This window comes from Mangifera indica, chromosome 5 (genome assembly GCF_011075055.1).
Source record: "Mangifera indica cultivar Alphonso chromosome 5, CATAS_Mindica_2.1, whole genome shotgun sequence".
Classification (NCBI taxonomy): Eukaryota; Viridiplantae; Streptophyta; class Magnoliopsida; order Sapindales; family Anacardiaceae; genus Mangifera; species Mangifera indica.
The window spans coordinates 13,711,608-13,737,082 of record NC_058141.1 but is presented as its reverse complement, the minus strand read 5'-3'; the positions used below and the strand labels follow the sequence as shown (position 1 = coordinate 13,737,082).

General features: G+C 34.9%; 5 protein-coding genes across 9 annotated transcripts; all 5 read left to right on the top strand.

Annotated features, from left to right (window-relative positions):
- Nucleotides 1–1,239: 1,239 nt before the first annotated feature.
- Nucleotides 1,240–4,480, top strand: LOC123217368 (uncharacterized membrane protein At3g27390). The gene is made up of 10 exons (XM_044638368.1): nt 1,240–1,438; nt 1,753–1,861; nt 1,982–2,174; nt 2,355–2,491; nt 2,581–2,869; nt 2,979–3,085; nt 3,210–3,372; nt 3,450–3,645; nt 3,729–3,969; nt 4,066–4,480. The coding sequence occupies exons 1-10, from the start codon at nt 1,345–1,347 to the stop codon at nt 4,268–4,270; spliced, it is 1,734 nt and encodes a 577-aa protein (XP_044494303.1). The 5' UTR covers nt 1,240–1,344; the 3' UTR covers nt 4,271–4,480.
- A 643-nt stretch (nt 4,481–5,123) lies between these two features.
- On the top strand, nt 5,124–6,044 carry LOC123216384. Its single transcript, XM_044636805.1, has one exon. The coding sequence runs from the start codon at nt 5,124–5,126 to the stop codon at nt 6,042–6,044; it is 921 nt and encodes a 306-aa protein (XP_044492740.1).
- Nucleotides 6,045–7,039: 995 nt separating this feature from the next.
- Nucleotides 7,040–9,167, top strand: LOC123215597. Its single transcript, XM_044635763.1, has 4 exons — nt 7,040–7,245; nt 7,364–7,463; nt 8,215–8,601; nt 8,897–9,167. Exons 1-4 carry the CDS (start codon nt 7,139–7,141, stop codon nt 9,023–9,025), a joined length of 723 nt encoding a protein of 240 aa, XP_044491698.1. The 5' UTR covers nt 7,040–7,138; the 3' UTR covers nt 9,026–9,167.
- A 525-nt stretch (nt 9,168–9,692) lies between these two features.
- LOC123215721 lies at nt 9,693–18,731 on the top strand. 3 transcript variants are annotated; one of them, XM_044635932.1, is made up of 16 exons: nt 9,693–10,203; nt 10,746–11,464; nt 11,961–13,391; nt 13,632–13,850; nt 13,963–14,034; nt 14,189–14,269; nt 14,396–14,433; nt 14,542–14,629; nt 14,715–14,864; nt 15,134–15,325; nt 15,413–15,492; nt 15,639–15,711; nt 15,789–15,890; nt 16,504–16,609; nt 16,882–16,969; nt 17,953–18,731. In XM_044635932.1, the coding sequence occupies exons 1-16, from the start codon at nt 9,849–9,851 to the stop codon at nt 18,137–18,139; spliced, it is 3,981 nt and encodes a 1,326-aa protein (XP_044491867.1). In that variant the 5' UTR covers nt 9,693–9,848; the 3' UTR covers nt 18,140–18,731. The 3 variants fall into 3 exon arrangements, with proteins under 3 accessions (XP_044491867.1, XP_044491866.1, XP_044491868.1); XM_044635931.1 differs by having other exon boundaries at nt 13,626–13,850; XM_044635933.1 differs by having other exon boundaries at nt 9,694–10,203; nt 10,746–11,335; nt 13,626–13,850.
- Nucleotides 18,732–20,670: 1,939 nt separating this feature from the next.
- LOC123217247 (zinc finger protein CONSTANS-LIKE 9-like) lies at nt 20,671–25,441 on the top strand. 3 transcript variants are annotated; one of them, XM_044638145.1, is made up of 6 exons: nt 20,671–20,823; nt 21,539–22,251; nt 23,041–23,268; nt 23,586–23,890; nt 24,534–24,663; nt 24,805–25,441. In XM_044638145.1, exons 2-5 carry the CDS (start codon nt 21,658–21,660, stop codon nt 24,661–24,663), a joined length of 1,257 nt encoding a protein of 418 aa, XP_044494080.1. In that variant the 5' UTR covers nt 20,671–20,823; nt 21,539–21,657; the 3' UTR covers nt 24,805–25,441. The 3 variants fall into 3 exon arrangements, with proteins under 3 accessions (XP_044494080.1, XP_044494081.1, XP_044494079.1); XM_044638146.1 differs by having other exon boundaries at nt 24,534–24,691; XM_044638144.1 differs by having other exon boundaries at nt 20,713–20,731; nt 24,534–25,441.
- Nucleotides 25,442–25,475: the final 34 nt, after the last annotated feature.

The following is a 25,475-nucleotide window of genomic DNA, read 5'->3' as shown; positions in this document are numbered from 1 at the left end:
TCAAATATACTAGAATAAGTTAATCAAAACAAATTTTTGACTTCCTGGAACGAAATTTTTCCCCACATCTTATGAAATTTGTTGTAGTGGTTGAGAATTCATACCCTCTTACCCTCTCAACAACTCCTTGGAGGCTTCAAATAGGCTTAGAGAGAGAAAGTTCCATCTTCTATTTTAATTTTTATTAGCTTTATCCTGTAATGAAGACATCGTACAATTAAAGAAGAGTATATTCCAGGATAAGTGGTCCATCTCCGTGACCAATAAGAGATATAACCATGGCAATTCTTCGAAATGCTAAAAAGAAAATGGGCACACATGCAATTACTTCAATAACTTTTATCAGTTTAACAAAACTTGGATGAAAGGAGGGGATTTATCATTATTCAAATTTAAAGATAGAAATTTGTGGTTTTAACATTAGGAAATAGTCCTTCTCCCATTTAATAAACACATAATAATCCATCTCCATCTCCATATCACTTTCCCACCCTTTTTGTTAGTCATACAGTGTTAATTTCTCTTCTCAGAACTGTCAATTAATAAATATTTATACTAATGCACAAGGGAGGTGAAAGGAATGTGAGCACTAAGTGAGAAAAATGTACGTTATTTACAAGAGAGATCGACGAAGGAATATGCAGAGGCAGGCCTTGTAATTTTGTTGCTGCAATGTACCCTTCGTTAGATTAACCATTATTGGACCGTTCACATTCGGCAGATAAATACCGCTATTATTTGCTAAGCTAGTTGATACGTCCAGATTGAAGTCATCAGCTCTTTGAATCCCAAATGTTGGGCTCTGGGGAATGCAGACCTGGACAAATGGGCTTCTATAAAGAATATTTTACATATACATATTTGATAACGAAGAACCCTCCTCCAGGACCTCTCATTTGGGCTGTGACTTGCTGAGCCTTACATCCAAGACCTCTTTCTTGAAATGCCAAACGCACACCGCCATCTACCTTGGGCTACGGTATTTTTTTTTCTTTAATACTATCAGCAAAATTACATGGCAGTTTAAAAGGTTAAAAATATCAGGTTGGACCCACAAGGGGACTTCAAGGCAGTTGGTTCCCGCCAAAACCGTGATAAAACTGCCATCTCTTTTCCTTTTTTGTTTTTTGGGGACAGGTTTCCATGCACCACAGCAATCTTTTGGCCACGTGTCCCTATAAGTCAGCATCTCTCGCCACGCGTCCCTACTGATGAAATCTTAACAAAAGACCTTTCTCTTTGTTAAGCCTTAACGCAATCTTTTGTATACGAGCATTGAAACATTTCAAGTTTCTACAACATAATTCCCATTTTGCTCTTCTGTAACTTCCAAATTTGCTGATCATGAAGATTCCAGTAGGGTTTACTGAAACACTATTGAGCTTTCTGTCGTTTTTGCCCTACTTCTTTTTGCTCTTCATCCTTGGCCTCCTCAAAGGTATCATCATAGCGAAATTAAATATCACGTTGTGTTCTTTTGACTATTAACGCAGACATGCGATAATTTAATGCTTAAAAGAGATTACTTTTTATAGTTCATTTTTCAACTTATAATCTATCCCATATAATCCTAACAGTGGACATATGATCGAGACATGAGTAATATGTGAATGGATGTATGCTGATAGTATGCATATGTGTTGGTGTGCATGATTTCTTGTATTATTTGTAGACATTTGCAAGTATATGATTTTATTACTAAAATAGAATATAAACTGCTGGTTAATCGTTTGTATAAATTTCTTTTCACAGCGGCAATTATTGGTCCTATTGCAGTGGGAATCATTGTGATTTCAAACTCATCTGTAATAATTGGCCTTTGGCCAACACATTTTCTGTGGACTTACTACTGTGTAGTGAGGTAATGCTTGATGTTTCACTCTTTCAATTCAATGCACACTTGTTTAATTCAGTAACAACTTCTTTTTCTTCTGTAATCTTATCTCGTGTTGTCATCTGTTCTATGGGGTTGTAATTTCAGAACCAAGAGGCTTGGGCCAGTTTTGAAGATTGTGGTGCTAATAGTGTTGCCACTGCCTCTGATTCTTTGGCCAATTATTGGAATTATTGGAAGTCTATTAGGTGGAATAAGCTATGGATTTTTCACTCCCCTGTTTGCAACTTTTGAGGTTGCTGGAGAGAATTTTACTGACAAATTCTACCACTGCTTTGTTGTAAGTTTTTTTCTCGATTTCAGCTCTGTTTTTTTTTAATTTATTTCCAATTTGGAAGTAGCTTTCTTGTTGAATAAATCTTTGGGTCAATGTACAAAATTCCATCTATCATTAATTTCGATCTATATAACTGTGATATTATATAAGGCACCATATTAGCGGCTTAATGTTGAATACCAGGATGGTTGTTTATCTACTATCAAATCAAGCTGTAGATCAGTGCAGGATTTTATAGACTTTTGCTTCCATTCATACTTCTCCTACATGGATGAGCTAAGTGAGAAAGTGCCTGAGGATGAAATGCCCATGGACATAAAGTAAGAACTATCTGTTCATTATTTTTTACATACTCAGCAGAAGATATATTAATAAATCTTTCAGATATTTTCTGTTTTGTCTTTACCAGGTTAAAGAAACTGCCAAGTTGTATTTTGGCAAGCCTAGTCGGAGTGTTGGTGGATGTGCCTTTAATTACGGTTGTTGCTTTGTGGAAAAGTCCTTACATGTTGTTTAAAGGATGGAAGCGGCTATTGGAGGACTTGATTGGTAGAGAAGGACCATTCTTGGACACCGTTTGTGTCCCATTTGCTGGTCTTGCAATTCTCTTATGGCCTCTGGCTGTTGTAGGAGCTGTGATAGCTGCTATAATCTCCAGCTTCTTTCTTGGACTTTATGCTGGTGTTATTGTCCAACAGGTCTTCAGAAGTTACCTTTTTCATATTAGCAAGTTCATATCTCTTCATTTTTCCAGTTTAATTTGTATTGGCCTTTAATTTTGTCTAAACAAAATCCCAACATATCCAGGAAGACTCGTTGCAGATGGGACTTGCTTATGTTGTTTCAATAGTTTCACTTTTCGATGAATATGTAAATGATTTACTCTACTTGAGTGAAGGATCATGCTTGCCCAGGTACATAACAAAATCTGCAATTGTTTTCTCTTCATATTTCAAAGCTTAAGTTAAAAGTCCAGCCCCAAGACATTTTGTTTTTCAGATAATGTTCTTATTTTTGGGGCATCCTTGTGTCTGCTAGGCCCAGATATCGTAGAAACATGAGCACTAGCTATGGGAGGAAAAAGCTTGGTGACAATGACACTGATCTAAGGATTCAAAGAGAAGGTTTGCCTAATGCAAAGCTTATCTCAGAAAGATCAAGAACACCAAAGCGGGCAATCCAACAATATAAACCTGTGCAGGTAAGGGCTCTTCCAGACAGAACTTCAAAATATTAAGTTCTGTTTTTGAATTATATGCTTAAATTCCAATGATACAGATGTGGGACTGGCTGTTTAAATCCTGTGAAGTGAATGGTAGGATACTCCTTCGTGAAGGTCTTATAAACATTAAGGATATTGAGGAATGCATTGTGAGGGGAAATTGTAAGAAGTTAGGCATTAAACTTCCTGCTTGGTCCATATTGCAGTGTCTGCTAGCATCTGCAAAGTCTGACTCATCTGGGTTGGTGATCGGTGGGTTTCATCTCAAACTTTTGACCTTCACTACACGTTTGACATTTTTATTTATAATCATACCATGCCATTAAATTTTCCAGCTGATGATTTGGAATTGACAAGGTTGAACAGTCTAGGAGACAACGTGTTTGACTGGTTCATTGCTCCACTCTTGATAATGAAAGAGCAAATAAAGAATCTCCAGTTAAATGTGAATGAAGAAATTTCACTCAGAAAGGTTATTATGGAGTGCAAAAATGATAAACCTCAGGACTGGGATGCCTGCGAATTCCCATCTAGTGACAATGTCCGAAAAGCACAGTTGCAAGCCATTATTAGAAGGTGAACTCATCAATACATTATGCACAACTGTAGGCCTTGTTTGACTGTGAAATTTTTAGTTAATTTCATTGAATGTGAATTTCTTCTTGTTGACAGACTGCAGGGGATTGTAGGTTCCATGTCCAGAGTACCAACTTTCCGGCGCAGGTTCAGAAATTTGGTGAAGATATTGTGTATAGAGGCAATGCAGGCAGCTGCTTCGGCTAATCATATTGGAGGATCGTTGCACTCCACAACTGACCGAACTAGCTCTATTGAAAGTGGGGACTGGAAAGATAGAGATGAAACTGTAAATGCATGAGCTCATAGAGATCATGTTAATTTGAATATTGCACAGATCGTCTTCTTCTTTTAAGTTTCTCCCAAAACTTTGTATATGATATTAGACTGGGTACCACATATTCTGAGATAAATGTAAATTTTTTTCACTTTTGTCCTATTTGTCAAAAAACATTTTGAGATGTGTAATAACTATTTAATAAGATTGTTTTCAAATAAGGAGGTTTTGGAAGCTGATAAATGGCTGATATATGAGATAATGTCTGCCACAAACATAGCCATGGCCACAGGATTAATTATATACGATTTTGTATCAGTGGCAACTGTGTTTGTTAATGGTTAAAAACTCATAAACCAACATAAACATAAAACAAGACACCTGTCATCAGTTTTTGAGTATAGAAGCAAATCAACTGTATATAGTAAAAAGATTTGAGGACAATTTTGTTGAAATCCGTTTCTAGCGGCCATCTTTTTTCTTTCAGCCTCTGAATGGAGATATTTTCTCCTACTGTAACACACATTCATGTTTGTTCCTTGGTCTGTTTCTTCGCCCAAAAAGAAAAAAAAAACACTAAATCCCCAGCAATAATCCACTTTGAAGAAATCTTCTTTTTCCCATTATATGTTTGTTTTATGTAACACCTCAAAGATCTATGACTCTATCCGTAGCAAGGTATTTCTGTAAATTTCATTATGCTGCAATCTGATTATCTTTTGGCGAGCACATTCTGCATATTTATGGACAAATAAGTTGAATGTGATAAAAAAAATATACCATTTTGGTGTTTGTTACAAGCTTAAATAGTATATATAAAAGATACAGTCATGTTGTATTTATAAAGGTTATAGGAAGGGCGTGTGTATGAGTACCAATGGCATTTCGCTCTATGAAATCTTATTCTGGGGCAAATCCACCGTTAGCAGAGAGAATAACAGAAGATCCTGTAACAAATAAAACAGCTCAGAGCACGGTCACATGTGGCTACCAAACACATATTGCAGGCTATTTGAGAAATGTGACAGTTTTGTGGTGCAGAAATCTTATGAATCATTCTTTATGTATAATGGTATATAGCTTGGAAGGAGATTGTCATTACAGCTGCAAGATTGATCTTAAGCCTTGGCAGTTTTGGAGCAAAAAAGGGTGCAAGTCAATCCATGCTGAAGGGAACCTAGTGGAGATTTACTGGGATCTTCGTTTGGCTAAATTTTCCGGAGGGCCTGAACCCTATGCGGATTATTATGTTGCTCTAGTTTGGGAAGAAGAGGTTGTGTTATTGTTGGGAGACAGCAAGAAAAAGGCCTATAAGAGAACAAAATCAAGACCAGCTATAGTTGAAGCAATACAATACTACAAGAAAGAAAACGTTTTTGACAAGAAAAGTTTCGCAACAAGGGCTAAATTTGATGAGAAGAAAAGGGAACACGAGATTGTAGTGGGGAGTTCAACAAACGGACCTAAAGATCCGGAGATGTGGATTAGCATAGATGGGATTGTGATGATTCAGGTGAAGAATTTGCAGTGGAAATTCAGAGGCAACCAAACTGTGTTAGTCGACAAACAGCCAGTTCAAGTTCTCTGGAATGTACATGATTGGTTGTTTAGTGGCCCTGGAACGGGTCATGGATTGTTCATATTCAAGCCAAGTGCACCGGAAGTCGAAAGCGAAGGCAGCACCACCACCAGCCTAGGATGTGACAGTGAAACCAGTAATGGAAGCAGGTACCACACAGCTAAAACTTGGGCAGCACCTGAGTTCTGCCTGCTCCTGTATGCATGGAAAATGGAATAAACTTTGATTATAGCATGATGAATTCAATGGATGCAACATCAACACATTTCTGTTGTAAATTATTTTGATTATAATTTGCCTGGACAGTTTGTTTTACAGTTTCTTGGTGGCTGAGGAGGTCCTATTTCTAAGCCATAACACATACATATATATAGCCTATGCTCATTTGGTTCTAGTTTAAAGAAAGAGGGATAGATAGGGTGAGATTAGGATTATGTCTTAGCTGATCTAGCTTTTTTTTTTTTTTTTCCTTTTTTAAGTTTATCAAATTTTTTATTCAACTGTCAACTATTGTACTTCTCATGATATATAATTGAGCGCTTTTTTTTTTTTTTTTTTTCGTGTTGTAGCTGTGTATTTGAAGTTATTTGATCTCAATATTTTATCATATATTATTTGTAATATAACTATTTTTTTGTAGAGGAGGACATCCACAATTTTGTCTTTATTTATCAATTAATTAGGTAAAAACTCCTAAATAAATTATCAAACCTTAAACAAAGTATATGTAAATTGTTACATGAAAAAATCTATTCAATATAAAGAGAGCCAAAAAACTACACAATTTAACCATTTACTTAAATTCAATATAATTAAAAATGTTACCATTAAACACAATTCATAATGTAAAGTCTTTCATCCCTATCAGACATGGGGATGATCATATATATTTTTTAAGAAATTAAAAATAAAGCTTTCTTTTTCAAATTTTACATTTTATTATATTTAAAAATTCTAATAAATTTTAATAACCGAATTTGGTAAAAATATTTTTTTTTTTGTAATGAGAAATTTTATTCGAATAAGATCACCACATTGAGCTTCAACTAATTATATTAAATAGGAGAAACTCTAGATTAGTGACTGATTTCATATTGGTAAATATATTATATGATAGTTATTTCACATATTTTAAAATTATTAAAAAAAAATTAATAGGGTAAAATCATAATAATAGAATTTTTAAATATTTAGAATTATTGAATAATAAAGGTATTATCACGCTCTGGATCGCCAATGCTATCCTAATTCCTAGCTGCATAGATCCTTGGCTGCGGTGCTTTGTCTAACGCAGAAACGCAGAGAAGCATAAGATGAAGGTAGCTTCAAAACTTATCTTCCTATTAAATGAACCGGAAGGCTTCGCTGCTACCATCTTTAACGCTCTCCACGTTAACCCTAACTCCTCTCTTCGTAGACTGTAAGTTACTTTCGATTTAGTCTGCATTTATAAAGAAAGTTTGGTTTATGAATCGATCATTTTTTAAAGAATTGGTAACTATTGCTTTTGTTTTTTGTTTTTTAATTTTTATTTGCAGAGATGAATCATTCGAGTTGTCACTGGAGCGTTATGGAATTAAAGAGAAGAAAGCCTGTGGCGATCTCGCCCACTTTGTCGATGATAACGGCAATTATCAGGTATTGCGTAACTGTTATTAAATGCAATCCTATGTTTGTTTTTGTAAACAAGAGAAACAAGAGTTTTTTTTTTTTTTTTTTAAGGTAAATGATATTGTAAAATTAGAAAAGTTGGGAAAATAAGTTTTATCTCTGCCACTCCATTTAACGGCAAACGAAGAATTCCAGTTAAGGGTTTGTGTCGATATGACATGTGAAGCCTTCTATGTGCAGACTGTGACCTCCTCTCTGCCTTTAATCATTACTAATGTTATTGATTTTCTTGTAACCACGAATAGAATCTTGCAGGGGAGTTGTATAAATGTCAGATTTTCTGAAAGTAAATCCTGGTTGTAGTTTTGTATCATTTCTTATTGTCGTCTTTTTTCAAAATGCTGTTTTCTCTATCAAAACAATTTTATTTTTCTTGCTTGTTTATTGAGTGCTTCAAAATTTGATTTTACAACAATTAAAATTAAAGGCTTTCCCATATTTAAACATCTATAAAATTTTCCAATATTAAAACTTTGGTGTTCTTTTTAGATCATACTTGATTGTGGTTTATCGTACCAAAGAAATAGATAGTTGTTAACTTCTTCCCAAGTTTTGTTAAAGCTGACCTCTCCTCCTACCACTCTCCTTTTTTTTCTCAAAGTCTTAGTGCTACATAACAGAATTCTGCTTTGAAACATAGACAGGCAGATTTTTGTCTACCAATTAATTAAAGTTTATAGTTTATTAAGCAGATCTTTCTTCCCTTTTATTCACTCAGGTTTCAGTGTTGCTTCTGCAAAATTATGAGCCACCTTCATTGGTTTGTGCCATAAATGAGGTTCTGGCACATATATCTTATGAAACATCAACTCTGCCCACACTTTTAGCCCCTTTTGTTGTAGAATCATCAAAGCTTAAGGGGGACAAAACTTCAGTGGCTAGTGGAAGCAAGGTTTCACTTTATGGCTTGCAGATTGGTCCAGAGACAAACATAACTCAAGCCGTGGCTGCCAGAATTGAGAAGCCACCAGCCTCATTGCAGATTCATTATGAACCTCTAGCCTGCTTTCTACAGCTGGTCCGAGTCTTGAAGTTGCCAACCTTAATCCTTATTGGGCAAAGAAGTACAAGCCATTCTGATAAGTCTTCAGAGGGAAAGCTTGAGGTATCCATTCTTGATTAACACTAGTTGTGATTTATACTGTAATGGAATGTCATTTATGATTGGAGTGAGGCATAAAAGCTGCGTTATTCTTTTCTGCTTTAAAAAAAAAAGGTATTTATGTTTACCAGACGTGACTTGAGGTTGAGATTGAGATTGTTTGATATTTTTTTAAATTTGTCACCGTGATAAAATTATTTAATATATCTCCATATCACTTTGAAGCCATCTTTCGCTTTGTTCTAAATCTTGTTCAAGCATATAATAATTGGCTTATTGTTGATGGTTCATTTTCCAGTTACTTCACGAGATTGGAGAGCTTTTGGCAATAGATACCAGGTTGTGCTTCTTGAGAGACAAAATCATGTGGAAACCAACTGAGACGTCAAAGGATGCTCAAGAGCCATGGCGTGCTTTGTATGGTTGAATCCTTGTTTGGACATATAAAGTCGAGATATGACATATCATTTGGTGAACCTGGTTGATAGAGTTTTCCACAATTTGTCTGAACATTATATTGATGTAAACTTAGAATGTTTCAGAAATTTTAATGTGAATTGGTTTGTTGAGATGCTTCATGTTATGCAGAAGAATTGAGAGAAAAGTGTGTTCTAAATAGCAGTTTCTAGAGATAAAAAAAACATTATTAGTCCAAATTAGAATTCTTTAGAAGTGAAATACATATCATATCTTAGAAAATCAAAATTATTCTAAAAAGGTGATTTTTGAATGTTACTTTACATCTAACCCTTTATTGTTAATTGGTGTAAATTTATCATTAGTTCTTGTGTCACAAATTAATTATTAAGAAGAATAATTTCATGTAATGACCATACTAAACAAGTTTTAAGGCTGATGATTATATAAAGTTTAAAAGCAATTAATGCGAATAACAAGTATTCAATATATTGTACTAACCAGAAAAATTGAATTTATATTTTCACATTTTCAAGTGATTTTTTATAAAATGCTTTTCCAAGTAAAATCATCCTCTTTGTTTTCCAAAATCTAAATGTTTCTCAGAGGAAAAAGAGAGCGAGAATTGCATAAAGACCAAAATGTCCTTAGCTTTTGCCGACATACTTAAAATAAGAGGGGTAAAAATGGACTAAAACAACTATTCCCGTTCCGTTCAATTCAAATTCCCACACAAACACTTTCCCGCAATTAGAACGAGGTTCAGAATTCAAAAACCCTAAGATTCAAAATCCTTCACAAATTTCATATTTTCTCCAAATCACATCTAGCTCATGGCCTCAAAAGATGAAGAACCTTTCAATACCGAGACTGACGAAGAAACCATCGCTTTGAGGAAGAAACGGTTGCGACGTGTGAGTTTTGCCGACCGAGAAATCACTTCGGTTCACATATTCAACCGAGATGAGGACTATGAACAGGAGTCCGCAGCGGAACCGAGCTCTGTGGACGAAGACAACATGGTTCTTGGCTTTTTCAGAGACTTAGCAGCAGATAGCGACGACTCCAGGGAAATGTCACCTGAGGGCGATGACGACGAAGAGACCGCTTCGAGCAAATCATTTTTAAGGCCAATTGAGACGCCTTCTCCTGGAAGTAGTATCATTGGCTCAGCTACTTCTAATGACGGTCAGTTTTTAATCAGTTCTTATATATTCAAAAACGGTGTGTTCTTATATATTCATTGGCAATCTACTTCTAAGGCCATAGTGCATTTCCGAGATATTAATAATATAAGTTTTTTCTTTTAATTAACATTGCTGGTGAATAAATGTAGGCTACAAACTTTGCATGGAAATTGACGAGGCACACATTAGATAGAAAGTTGAAAGTAAATAGGTTCGTACAATTAATGAGGATTAATGGTAATAATCTAAAGGATAATGCTATGTCAACTTGTATACCAGAGTTTATATGGGTAGTGCTCACTGTTACTATTAGTGTATTAGTGTTTTCGTGCTTAAGGATTTGAATTTTGGTTTTAGATTGTCTGGTGCATTTTCTTTTTTCTTTTTTGAAAAATATATTGTGTTTAGTTAATAATGAATTGAGGAAGAAGTAACGAGAAAAGATTGAATAGGCGTTTATATTAGATCTATTGTCACTGTGTGAGGAAGTTTAAATTTGTCAGGATTAAGTACTGAAAGGTTTTGCCTGTATTCTTTATGCAGAAAACAACTTTTTTGGTCCTGTATCAGCCAGATTTATTAGACCTGGCCGGTTGTCTGATTCTGCTGCTTCAGATGATAACCATGATATCACAATGGATTCAACGGCATTTTCAATGCATTACCGTAGTCTTGTTAGGTCAGAGTCAGGAGACATCAAGATGCCAGCAGAGAGTTGTTCTGCCTTTGAAGAGAAAACACCTTCCCAGGTTGGCACTCCATCTGATTCAGGAAGTTTCATGGTACTAACAAAAGCCAAGAAGCCCATAAGCCTGACATCATCACCTGTTGGTAAAGTTGGTGTCAGTAGAGATTCAAATGATATGACTCTTGTGGGAGAGAACCCACATAGGTATGATTATGGGAGACTATCTCCTACATTAGAAGCTCTTTTAGCAGAAGGTAGTCAGGATATCCATGCTGTTCCTATCATTGATGCAAAGTCATCAGAGAGGAATGAGGTTTCCATTTTTAATGAGAATGGAAGTGTCATGATGAGTATAAAGGATGACAGAGATACAGATATGTGCAACGTTGGCCCTGATAATATTTCACAAGAGAGGATTTCTGTGGCTCATTTTCAGTTTGGTGAGGTAAATGGTGGTACTACATCCACTCATAGGGATCAGATTACCTCTAATTCCTTGTCACATGTAACTGATGATCCAACTACTGATGCCTTTTTTAATCACCAAGTCCAAACCCCTAATCAGCTTGATAAAGTAAGAACCTGTCTTGCCTATGACATTTTAATCTGATATGTTTCATAATTATTTGGTTTTTGTATTGATACTTTTTTTAGTAGACAATTTTGAGATTTTTGGATGATTGGTTAGGTGCCCCCTTTATATATATACTTCTTCTCACTTCAGTACAAAACCTTTATTTCCTGTAGGTGCAAGTTTCATATGATCCTTTTTATGGCATTGTGTTTTGGTGTTGCATATAGATTTACTGTACTGTTATTCAGCTAAGAGAAATGATTGGTATTTCTTGGTACCCCATGACTTGCTATGCCCGTGGCTTCACAAAGGTGATGCAGGGCTTGCAGTGCTGTGTTAATACAATTTTAAATCTTTTGTCAACAGATGACATCTATTATTGCTATTTTCATCAATAAAACTTGGGAATTGTTTGAATGTTTAAACAATATTTCTCATTATCTTTGCAGGAAATTGAAGTTCTGATTCTTGCACTTGTTTTGGTGTTCAATTGTAGGTAAACAAAGTGGTTATTAAAGCCGTGACTGGGACAAACAATGTTGAGTTCCCTACAATAAGTAGTGGCACCCCACCAGGTGTAAGTCTGAAGAGTAATGATTGTCTGTCTAGTTTGTTCTCACAACCTGAACCTGCAGATTTATTTTCCACTGAAGACTCACAAAAAGAAAAATCTTCAAAAGCTGCACAGGAAAATTCCCATATTGATGAGCCTCTTGATCAGCAACTGGAATCTCCTTTAGTGGGATCTATAACCATGTTATCTGCTAAACGGAAGCAAATACTTCTGGAGGCTAATAATGTATCTAGACATTCACTATGTATGACTCCTTCCCCAAAACTGCCTGGTTCATTGTTGAGGAAGGAAAACATAAGATTAGGTGAGAGTGTTTCATCTCTTCTGAAAAGCATTTCTAAGTTCAAGCTTATTGAGTCCTCTCTACACACATCTACTCTTAGCGATGGAATTGAAAAATCAGAACAGAAGTTATCAGAGTACCTTTCTGCAACTTCTCCCTTCCATAATGTTGTGGAAGAAACCAGCAGTGATATCCCACACCAACTTGTGGACGCTCCCATTACTAATTTAGAGAAGCTATTTAGTGGTGATAGGAAGAATGGAGAACTCAAAAATGATATCAACATGTGTAGAGATTGTAATGAAACACCAAAGTACTTTGATAACTTGAACCAAAATCAAGAGAACATGATCTCCGGAAAAGATGGAGAACCCCTGGATCATCCGTCTGATAGCATTTCTCATGAAGTTAAACTTACAGAGATGTTGGCAGGCATGCCTTCATATTCGCAGTCTACAACATCAGGGAATAAAGTGATGCATCAGCACTTGGAGGCAAAAAATGCCATGAAGGTCATGTCAGACATTAGTGGATGTGAATCCTCCTCATTGGAGGTCACACTTGATCATAAAAAAGATCAGAAGCCAACCAATGATTGTATTAAGAATGTTTCTCCTCTATTGAAGAGGTTAGACCGGAAGTTGCCACCAGCAGAACAAGGCAATCTCTCTGGTGATCTGAAGCAGCAAGTTCAGCCCCTAGGAAATGTTGTCATTGTTTCTGGACCAGAAGGAAGTTCAACGGAATATGCTACAACTAGAAGCCGTTTGACTGAAATGGCTAATAACTTGGACTCCTTTAGTTCACCCCTTAATGAGGTTAACCTTATCAAAGAATTTACATCAGTAAAGAGAGAGGATGACAGAAAAATCCTTCCATCTGCTTTACAACATGTTTCAGAAACTGTGAGGAACCTGCAAACCCCTTCAAGGGATACAGGTTTGCCGAAATATCATCCAGTAAGCAAGAATTGCCAAATTGCAAATGACACAATCCGGACAGTAGAGGAACCTCCTCAAGGAGGTCATGAGCATGCTTCTCAACTTGTTGAGAGAAATCTGAATGAGAAGGTATTGATTTTTCTTCCTTTGTTCACCTACGCATGTTCTTACACAATCTCTACTCTGGCATTAATGGGACATTAGGAAATCTCTAGGCTGTTTGTTTATGTTATTTAGGTTTTCTTTGGATGCATAGAAAGTTAACATTATTACTGGTTCGAGAGATGACTATCTTCAAAGTCCATTTCAGATGAAAATGGTAATGATGATTTTTGTCAGATACTTCATAATTCATATATTCAGTTTCAGCTGCTAGATTTTGAGAATTCTTCCGGACGGAAAAGAAGAAGTGAAGAAATAGTTCTTGGAAATGCAGATAATGCTTGTGAAATCAATTGGATGCAGAGAAGGCCAAAAGTTCATAAAAGTAGAGGTAACAATTTGGATTTAAAGCTGGAACATTCTAATAGAAATGATACTGGAAATGAGAAGATTGGAGTTGACACAATCTTGAAGCTCTGGGCTGATGTATGTATACCACTATCTCTTATGCTCTCTTGTTTGCCTAACTATAATTGCCCTTGGGGTTAGACTTTTATGTCCACCCATTGTTTATAAATTTTTAATTTTTACTCTGCAGATTTCACACAAATTCTCAACAGAAACAAACCAAATCCTTTCTCCATTGATTGATAAACTCACTATAAGAGCTGTATGTACCCATTTGATTTTTTTAAGTTTCTTTTGTTCAGATAGACTCTAAAAATTCAATATGAAAATGGATAACTCAGTTGCTGGTTTTATTAATCTACTTCTTATTCTCCTAAACGTTAGTAATATCTTTTTATTCAATTTGCAACATGTAGATAGATGAGTTTGAAGATATTTTGGTTCACCTTCAGAAGGTTAATAAATATGGGGTGCTTTGTTCAGAAATACTTTCTCAGGTCAGCTGAATAAGTGAAAACAAGATCATTAGATAATTACTTTACAGTATTCATTGTTTCCAGTGACACTTTAACCAGCATGTGTTAGCCATTATCCTGTTAATCCTGTTGTTCCGTTCTGTGCAGAAAATACATGATCAGTCTGGAAATATTAGGCATAAAAGGTGCTTTGTCTCCCTTTCCATATGTCATTGTCAATAAGGATGATACTGGTGGTTGGAAGCTGGTTTAGCATTATGAGTATTGACATGAATGAATTGATGTTGTTGCAGAGTGGGTGAAGCAAGATTATTGCTTCATAAAATAGTATACGAGAAGGCAAAGCTGCAGATATTGCATGTGAAACATGAAAAACTGCTGGTATTTTAAATCTTCTTCTTTATTAAATTTTATTTTCAAGATAAATGCTTGTGCTTTCTTATCTAACTTCTGTTCTTGTACGCAGAAAAGTGCACAGCTATTAAGCTCAGGAATGCAGAAGTTTCACACTTTGAAGTTGAACTATGTCAGATATTTGTCTGCGTCTGGTAAAAGGGAAAGTGTTAATGATAAGCTTCGATATTCCTCTTCTGCAAATTTTGTAGACAAACATGGGGTATGCATGCCAGTTTTAGGATGTGGATAAAATCATGTGAAATCCTTTTTGCTGCATGATTTCATTCTGAGTTTCATCTTTTTTATATAAAAATGTATAATATGCAGATTAATATTGTTTTCTAAGTCATTTTGTAACAAAGAAAGATTTTTAACTTCCTTTTTCATCCTCAGAACCCTCCTTCATTTTTGTGTGTGCGTGGTCATATCTGTTGTAGTATCAGCTGGGTTTCAAGCTTCTAAGAAAATGCGGGTTATATCTTTTGCCAGGTTGTTGCCAACAAAGTTATCACAAGGAAACAGGAGGCCGGTGCTGTGGATTGGAAAATAAAGAATTTAGTTAAATCCTTGAACACTTATTGTAAGACTAAAGGTGATCTAAGCTGTGCTGACATTATTCCATTACTTAATGATCATCTTAAGAAGAGAGCGCTTTGCAGATATGTACGCCAGGATCTGCTGGTAATTCTCTGCTTGCTGCATTCTTGTCAGTGTGTACTAGAATTTTTCTATGTGACTGTTCAATAAATCATGTCTGTTGTTTCTCAGATGTGGGAAATTGATGATTTGGAAAGAACACATGGTCACAACAATCTTGTCCTCAATTACCATGGCTTCATCTGCCAGAGGTTGCTACCTTGCTGGATTTTTTTCCTTTATTTATCTTTTATTTTTTGCTGGAGTTATGCAAAATAAGAAAATATTTGAGACCATAGCGTTCCTTTTTTTAAGTCAGCAGATTTTTATAGTTGTTCATTTGTTTGGCAAAATAAAGGTTCACAATAATTGCTGGTCCAGTTTCAAGTATGGTAGTCTCAAACAAAGTGAATGACATAAATATTGAGAAGGTAATTTTGTCAAATTACCAAAACTTCTTTTTGTTCTTTTAGTTGTGTTGATTTGTAATTGAGTGATTCTTGTTTAGAACTTTCCAAACATGGACGCCTGTGGAGCATTTGCATTTGTGTTTAATGCTGAGTCCAGCAAGAGAATGGTTGGTTCTAAGAATTTGGTGAAAGAAACACAAGTAAGTTGCTGCATCTCATTGTTCTGATTATCACTCTGCAACTGGGTCTTCATCTCCTTTTTTCATCTTTGTATTCTGCTGCCTTCTTCTGGAGTAAAACTGGATTTAAAAGGCCTATGCCACCTATCTGAGCCAAGTGTATAGCTCAAGCCTAGCTTGAGTTTTGCTTAAGCCTTATGACAATTGCTTAAGCTCATTTTGTCCTTTCCTTGTCAAGCCAACTAGTTACTCTAGCTTGGTTTGGAATTAACTGTTGGAATTACCAAACTGCATATTAAAGTTTTCCATTGTTATTTGTTGCAAACATTAAATCTTGAGACCAAAAATGTTTATGATAGATATTTAATTTATAAAAACCAATTGAAATGATTATATTTAACATATTAAGGTAATAATCTTCACATTATTATCAATGAGAATCTTGCTTGTTCCATGGGCTAAAACACATGATGACAAGTGGTTGATCTTTTGGTTTCTTAGAGTTTTTTATTTGGGTACCTGATGCTGGATATATGTGAACACTGATGGATTAATAGTTCTCTTCCTTTAGGAGTTCCATAACCGGACAGATCATTGATAATTCCTTTCACTTAATTATTTTCTGAATCTGCAGAAAACCAGTTCACTTTTATGTAATCTTCTAGCAGTGGTTGAGGAGTTACAGCTAGCAAGGATAGAGATTAGAAATTTGACACAGACAAGCTTTAACTCTCCATCTGGTAGAAAATATTTTCTGTTACCTTCCTTTATTACTGTGCTAATTGTTTACAAGCTTGAAATTTGTTATTTCTGTCAAATGCATAATATAATAAACCACTTTGCGAATTGCCGCAAGCAATGGTGCATTTTTGTTTTGTTCATTTAAAATTTATGAATAGACTTATATTCACCCTTGCTTTTTTTTTTCTGTAACTGAAGATGAACCAATGCCTTCATAGAATATTGTGTTCTGGAGTTATCATTTCATTTGATGTTTTTCTTCCTTTTGCAGTTGAGCAGCTTGATTTGCACCTTTGTTTCATTGATTTGAATAGCGGTGCAAAAGTGACAGTGATTCTTGATATGACTTGCTTGAGTCGGTAAAGTTCTCCATTATTTTATTGTTTATTTGATCATTATATATGCTGCAAACTCAGAACTATCTTTTATCATTCAAAGAAGCTTTTGAATTGAATCTGATGTCCTCACTGTTAATTATGCTGCAAAAACTTTATGATGCTGTTATTGGGTTTATAGAGATATCTAGCTCTCCATGTCATAATCCTGTTGAAGTTTAATGCAATTTACTTGAATATTGGTGTTAGCTATGGAATTTTGGGATCAGCCTTGTTTGTTTTCCTGCATTGAAAGATAGGACAAGTAACATGTGATGATGAGGCCACTGTCTGTTGATTACTAGGTTAACTGAGGAGAATTCTGCTCTGAATGACAAACTCCAAACTTATTTGGTTATTCTCTTTACAGAAGCGTTGTTCTGTGCTGTGTGCTTTGCATGTATTCTGTTGCTTTTTCACACTCAAGCAGTTGACACTTAACTCACTGTGGCTATCAAAATCCTGTTGGAAACTGTAGAGTCTAGGTTTGGATTTGATTGGTATCCTTCTACGTTTTAAAGTTACTGGTAGGGAATAAATCCTGTTACAATTTGACCATCTTTAAATTCATTAATTATTATCGACTGGTTACTGAAATCCTGTAAATTGACTCTGGGTGTTTTGCTGGATAAAGATTTCTTAAAATCTTGCTCCATTATTTTTAGATTAGTTTTATCCAAATGAACTTACCATAGTCTGTAGGTTAAATAAGTTTATGGTCAAATAAAAAGGAAACAATTGGATTAAGGCCGTGAATACTTGGTAGATATTTTTGTAAATGTTCTGATGTATGCGGATGACCATTTTCCTGTTGATTGAATTTATTTAGTGCTGCACGAAATTCAGGTAACTGTGAAATTTCATTTTGGCTGGCATTGAGCTTGGCCTTTTGTTGTGCATGCTTTTGATCATTCTTCAGTGTCTGATAGCCATACTGACATGTGTAATGTTTTTGATATCTGAAACAGTGGGATTTATCCTTCCGAGATTCTCCCTTATCAGCTGCAGTTCCCCTCCACTAAGATTCTAAATTCCCTGCCTGAGTTCCTGTCTGCTGAAATAAATGCTGCAATTCCTAATATTACAAATGGTTACTCGAGGATTATTAGATTGTGCAGGCGTATTTCTGAGGTGATTCAATCTTCAAGGGGGTGATTATAGACTGTTTAGAACTTGGTGAGAGTTGTACTTTTTTTTTTTTCCTTTTTTGTATCATAACAGTGATTAATCCACTCCTGCAATTCTACCTAACGACAATCTACCTGGAGAGTGAATTAGGAGCATAATTTCGTTGATCGCTCTTAGCTTTTGCCAATGCATTTAGTATGTAGATCATTTGGCTTGTTTTTAGATCTGAAGTGTAGAATTGTGAGCTGTATTCCTACTAATGGAGTTGGCACGTAAATAATGGAAGACTGTCAGCTTGTGTCCGACCTTTTTTAAACTCCAGCAAGAAGCAAGCAAAGTCAGACATTTTCGCTAAAAAGGTATGACATTAGTTGCTTTCGAAGTCAGGTCAGCAATTGGGTAAGTCTGTCTTTGACATTGGTGATGGAGTGAAAAATAATTAGATTGAGTTGTTAAAGTGTCTCCGTCATAGTCGTGTTTTGAATTGTAAATATAAGGACCACTAGGGGTGTGTGTGTGCGCGTGTGTGATGATGGATGGACCGTTAGATTATAAAATGTATGATGTTATATGTTTTTTTTCTCGGAAATTGAATTCCCTTGAATTCATATTGTTCATACTTGGGATGAAGACGAATGTTTTTTCTGGCATATGCAAAATGTCTTGCTAGTTTTGCCAGTCGACCGCTGTTGCTGTGCCACCTGTCCAGGTGAATTCCTTTTATGATTTAAATCTCTAAAAGCAATATTCTCAACAAAAGCAGCTTTAGATATTTCTTAGATTTTGCCTGGATCAATTAGCCCCTGTTCTTGTGACATCAGCTTTTTGTCGCATAACTTTAAGTTTTGCTTCGAAAGTAAATTTAACTATTATTTACTTGAATCAGAATGATATAAATTAAATTATACAAAAATAAAAAAGAAATTAGAAATTTGCTTCTAATTATCTAAAAGTTCTGGTAGAGATGTGAAAAGGCCCTTTTCGGCAGTTTTTTCTTTCAAGCTCGTTAGTCATTACCAAAACTCTTGTTGGCACGGCATTCGCAGGTTTTTTTGACTTTAAGCAACTATAGCTGTTTTTATGCATGAAAATTCCATCACCCGTCCATCTCCCAAGTTTTGCTAGCATGGTTCTTCCGATGAAATGGTAGTTCGAGAAGTGTGAATTTGACATCTCTTTTTCGATGTAATGTAAATAGGGAAAAGTAGGTGGCCAGCATTTTGTCGTCTTTTTTCTGATTTATTTAACTGAAGAGAGACAAGTAAAAAGTATGAATTTACAATATTAAAATTAAGCAAATTATCTTGTAAGATTATCGAGAAATTCAAAGTCTTTTTCTTGAAGAGGCAAATTGTTGTAATATATTTTTTTTTTAATTTTCTGCTTATAAATGTTATATTTGGTAGATGACTTGCTACCAAAAGTTATTTATCCATAACTAAGATCTTTTAATTAAAAATTCTATATTTTAAAATCGAATTTGTTAAATTATACGAAGAAGTTAGAAACAAATTAGATTTATATAAAAAATATATATATACAATTTTATTTCTTTTGACAGACATAAATAGCAGTGTGGGTCTGTGGTGTGGTTGGTCAAAATTACAGTGCAAATGAAGGTGAGTGGGCCACATATGGGCTTGCGAAGGTCAATCATTTAACAAAGAGGAGGGCAATAAAGTTTTTGAAATAAACAGAAAAAGCGAAGCACTTTTCTTCACATGTGCTTTCTTTCTTCCTTCGTCTGGAAGCTCTGATGCCTTATCTGAACAAATAGTCTCGCCTCTCACTTTCTCATCATCTACATATTACCCTTCTTTTTATTTTGGTATCCGAAATTTAATTAAAAAATAATAATAATAATAATTTCTTCTATTTAATTATTATTGTTTTAGATTAAAGAAGTTTAAGGAACATATGTAATGTGACTTTTAACTTTAAAGGCACTAATAGATGTGGAGTACACACTGCCTTTACGTCATCCTTAAGAAGAGGATTTGAGAAGGTTTTTTTTTTTTTTTTAAATTAAGTGCCCGTGCAAAAAAACAAAAAAAAAAAGAGAAAAGCAGAAACACGTGTACATTTATTTTTCCACACCAGAGAGTGAATTAAAAAATATTTTTTATTATTAAAAAAATAGTATTATTGTTATTAATTATCCTTTTTTTAAAGGATGAGCCGAACTTTTCCTTTCGCTGTGAAAAGGACTTGGCCCCACTTCCCCCACCCCGATTTAGGTTTTATGTTTATTTTCATTTAATTTAATAAATTGTGTATTTGAATTTTAAATACTTATTTATTATTATTATTATTATTATTACATGTTTTCACTGAAAAAATGGGAAGGATAACGTTGTCGTGAGTATAACCTTAAAATAGTCAAAAAATTAATTTATTATTATATTATATATTATTAGGATTTTATATTTTAATTACCAAAAAAATTTAGGATTCTTATTTTAATTACCAATAAATTTTCGGATTCTTATTTTATTGCAAATTATTTCTCTCTCATTGCACTTTTTATCAGCTTACGTCAGATTTCATATATACAAGACCCACTCTATCCACCTCTCTATGTACTCACAGATTTTCTGGAAAGCTCCTTCTTCTTTAATGGTTTTTCTTCTCTTATAACAATTTTGTAATTATTTTTTTCATTATTATAATACAAACTCTCTTTATCGATCTTGTCTTTTCTTCTACTCACGGTAATTTCTTATTTTTTCTTGCCTTTTTTATTTTTTTTTCTCGGTGTTTGTAGATTAAGTAAAAGTTTTCAATTTTGATATCAGATTCGCTTTGTTTCTCATCTCGTTGACTGTTTGTCTGAGAAATATGGTGTTTGTTCTTTTTATATTGATTCGCTTCTTTTTCACGGTGGGTTTTGACAAAATTTTATTTGATTTGAATGATTTTTAATTGGTTTGTTTTCTTAATATTTTTGTTTTTTTTTTTTACTGTGCGTTCGATTCTTTTATTTGTTATTTTGTCTATGTAAATATATCACTTTAGCAGCTCATAATTCTGAGATAAAGAACTTTTTTTTTTAATAGAAATTTCATCAAAGAGTTTTTTTTTTTTTTAAATTGTATTTCTTTTGATGTTTATGTCAGAGATCAGTATGCTTAACTCTTTAACGCCCTTCTCTTTCTCCGTTTCATGTTACGTAGAATTTTCTTGTCGTATGTTTGTTGCTTAGAGCTTGAAATTGCTTATTGTTTTTATCTATCTGCTGTGCTCTAGTAGTTAGCTGGATTTATTTATTTATCGGTTTGTTTAATTTTGAAATCCATCAGCGGGATTGATAAGTAGCGATAAGTTTTTGTTATTGTTTTTTATATGCATGCGTAATATTCGGATTCAGTATATGATGAATTTCTGTGGATTTTTACCAAATTTTGTTATTATGTGATGTTTTTGTAGGTTGAGACTGCAGTTAGGGGAATTGTGCTAGATTTCAAGAAGTTACTATCTTTAGGTTGATTTATTAATACATAGGTCAATTAGAAGTTTGCAATTTGAAGAAATCTTGGATTGAGAAAATGGGTTACATATGCGATTTTTGTGGAAATCAAAGATCCATTGTGTATTGCCGATCTGATGCAGCATGTTTGTGTCTATCATGTGATCGAAATGTGCATTCGGCTAATGCCTTGTCCAAACGTCATTCAAGGACACTATTATGTGAAAGATGTAATTCACAGCCGGCCTTAGTTAGATGTGCTGAAGAGAGGGTCTCTCTTTGTCAGAATTGTGATTGGCTAGGTCATGGAACCTCTACATCGGCTTCTGCACATAAGAGGCAAACCATCAATTGTTATTCCGGTTGCCCTTCAGCTTCTGAACTGTCCTCAATTTGGTCATTTGTTTTAGACTTTCCATCTGTCGGAGAATCTGCTTGTGAGCAGGAATTAGGTTTGATGAGTATTACCGATAGCAGCATGAAGAATTCCTGGGGCAATATTGAAGATACTATCACTCAGAATGCATCAAGTGGTGGTGGCGGGACTAATATTATGCGAGATGCTGATAAGTCAAGTGTTTGGGTTGGATCTTCTTCCATGCCTGGGCCTAACTCTTCAACACAGAGTCTTGAACAAGCACCTGGATTAGCTAATAATGCATCTTTGCCCAAGGTAAATGCTAGTTTTGTTTTAGTTCATTATTTTTTTAGTTTCGGTAAGATCTGTCTTAGGAATTTTCAGGTATCTGACATGTTGCTTTCTCAATAGTCTGCTATGCAGCACAGTAATAAACATCTGACGTATAAGGGAGTTGATTCCTTTGGTGTAACAATCTAGAGTTTGCTACCGAAAATTGATGTGGCAATCTCTCAAGATACTGTTTCCAAGAATTAGTTAAATTCGTTGGATGTGATAGTTCCTTACTATTTGGAACATAATTTAATTTGAACTTATCCCAATACTTGTGCAATGCTAAAATGCTAGATGTAGCAGATTTTAAGACATTGATGTATAGGTTTTTCTATTCATTGTGGCCTTTTTGGATATACCCTAGTCCTTTATATAAACCAAATGTGTTACAATCTATAGTCTGTTTTTATTGAAAACTGGGAAAATATTATTGTTAGTCACTAGCAGATGAATATTATTTCTATGTTAAATATGATCTTCTACATATTAGTGAATCTGATTTCTATTGTATTTGAAAATTATATTTGTTAATAATATTTCAAATGAATACAGTGCTTATTTCCCAGTTTAAACTTCTTTCTTAACATGGAGTGGCATCATATTTCAGATTTCTAGTATGCATTAAAATTTTTTTGTGTTGGGAAGTCGTTATGATTATGAAGCTAGTTCACCAAATTAATGAGTACAGTGTTTGGGAAGTGTATTTGCGAATTTTTATGATATCTTGATCTGTCAAGGACCCTTGCAAATTTTCACTTCATTAATATGCAGTTATGCTGTCCTGGAACAAAAGGTCCTGCATTCTGTGAAGATGATGATCTCTATGCTGACTTCAATATGGATGAAGTGGATTTAAGTCTTGAGAATTATGAAGAACTCTTTGGCGTAACTCTTAATCATTCAGTGGAGCTTTTTGAAAATGGGGGGATTGACAGCTTATTTGGGACAAAGGAAATGTCTGCTGCAGATTCCAACTGTCAGGGGGCTGTTGGTGCTGAGGTTTTCTTTTCTTGCTTTGTTCTTTCAACACTATCGCTGTCACCTTACACATAGTTGGAGCACCTTTCAGAATATTAGCCTTTCATTCCAAAAGTTTCAACTGTAACCATTTTTAATAAATGACAAATTTACTTTTTAATCACCATCCTCCTTCAAAGCTATTAGTAGTGATTTTTTTTGGCATGTTTCAGCTACCATATGTGTAATACTGTCAGCCAATTTGATGTGTTTGTTGTATTAGTCATACAAGTCCATCGTTAGCTGGGTTTTCGCGTTTTACTTCTGAAATGATCTCATAATCAAATGTTCTTTTTCAGGGCTCATCAGTTGGACTTGTAAACACAGTGCAGCCTGCATGCAGCAATGCAGCATCTGCTGATTCCATGATGAGTACAAAAACTGAACCTGTAATTTGTTTCACAGCAAAGCAAGCACACTCAAGCCTCTCTTTTTCTGGCCTTACTGGTGAGAGTAATGCTGGTGATTATCAAGATTGTGGTGCTTCTTCGATGCTTCTCATGGGGGAGCCTCCATGGTGTCCTCCCTGTCCTGAGACTTCCTTTACATCAGCAAGCCGTAGTGAAGCAGTCATGCGTTACAAGGAAAAGAAGAAGACACGCAAGTAAGTGTATGGACATGACAACTACTGTGGTGAGCTTAGTGAAACATAATAACACTGAAAAAATTGTGGTTTTGGTTGCGTTATTTATTTATAGAGTTCTTGTGTTGCAGCTCCTGGATGTAGATTTTTCTAGCTTTTCCTTTCTGCATTTCCTTCTTAGTTGTATAGGATCGCATTTCCATTTACTGGGTTAATGATATTATGCCCTTAATTCTTCTTTTTCATCAATAGTATTTCACTTTTCTAAGAATGAATTTTCAGTCTGTCTGCTAATTTCAGTCTAGTTGTATGGTTGTGATTTCAATGTATAAAGTGATGAATGTATAATGAATATTTGATATTATTTCTTCATGTGGATGACATGGTTGAATTTTAATGGAAGAATTATTTATGGCATAAAGTAATTTCTTTTTATTACATGCTCTGTTCTGTCTAATAGGTAAGAAGGAAAAATTATGCCCTCGCAGAAATACACACACACACACACACACACACACACATACACATGAATTACTTACTGCAATAATACATAAATATTTATTTGTGTTTCATTTTCGTCTGGATGATAAGTTTGAAGTTTGCATATTGTTCAGCAACTCGGAAGGAGTTTAATTGCTTAACAGATCTCGTGTTTTTATGATAGGTTTGACAAGACAGTTAGGTATGCCTCTCGCAAAGCAAGGGCTGATGTAAGAAAACGTGTGAAGGGGCGCTTTGTCAAAGTTGGTGATGCTTATGATTATGATCCTCTCAGCCAAACCAGAAGTTGCTGAGTACAATTTTTAACCATGCTTTAAAAAGGAAAGAAACACGCAATGTTTAGTTGAAAAGCATCAGTTATTATTGCCTAAACAATGGATAACTTGATGCATGTTGTTACTGTGAAATGACAAAGCTGCATGGTTGTATCTCAGGGACCTAGGTTCTCATGAGGAGAAAGGGGTGGATGTAAAATCTCCGCTTTCAAATGCTTCAACAATAAAATTCAAGTGCGGATGGCAGATTCCCATTACCATAAAAGATGGATGGACTGTGACAGATTCTGACCAGAGTGCTTGAGACTATGTGTTAATCATTTCCGCTGTATCTTTGGGCAGTTCAGCTGCCCAATTCTTTTCTAGGACGGGGATACTTGTCGGTGCTTGAGCCGTATGTGTGCTTCCTTGTTCACCATTTCTACTGTTAATCTTTCTTCAACATGTTTGAACTCTGGCACGTCTATATGGGAACTAACACAGTGAGCGGCTGATCTCACAGTTGTCGTGGGGGTAGAAGCTTGGTAGCTGTAGTTTGAACTCTTGTTTTTCATTTGACATGTATAACACTGAAATGAAGCCGGGTAAAGAATGTATTCTGTTTGTTTTATCATGGACGTGTACAGCTCTTGATATGAAAATTGTATACGCATATATTTAAGAGGATGAGGATGTAGCCTGTAGTAACTCAGTTTGTTACTTACCCAAAAAGAAAATTACTCAGTTTGTTATTTTTGTTTGTGGCTAGAGGATTATTTGAGCTGTTATTGTAATAAAATGGTATTATTTGTAACTATTATAACAGTTGCATCATCTTATATTGTTAATCG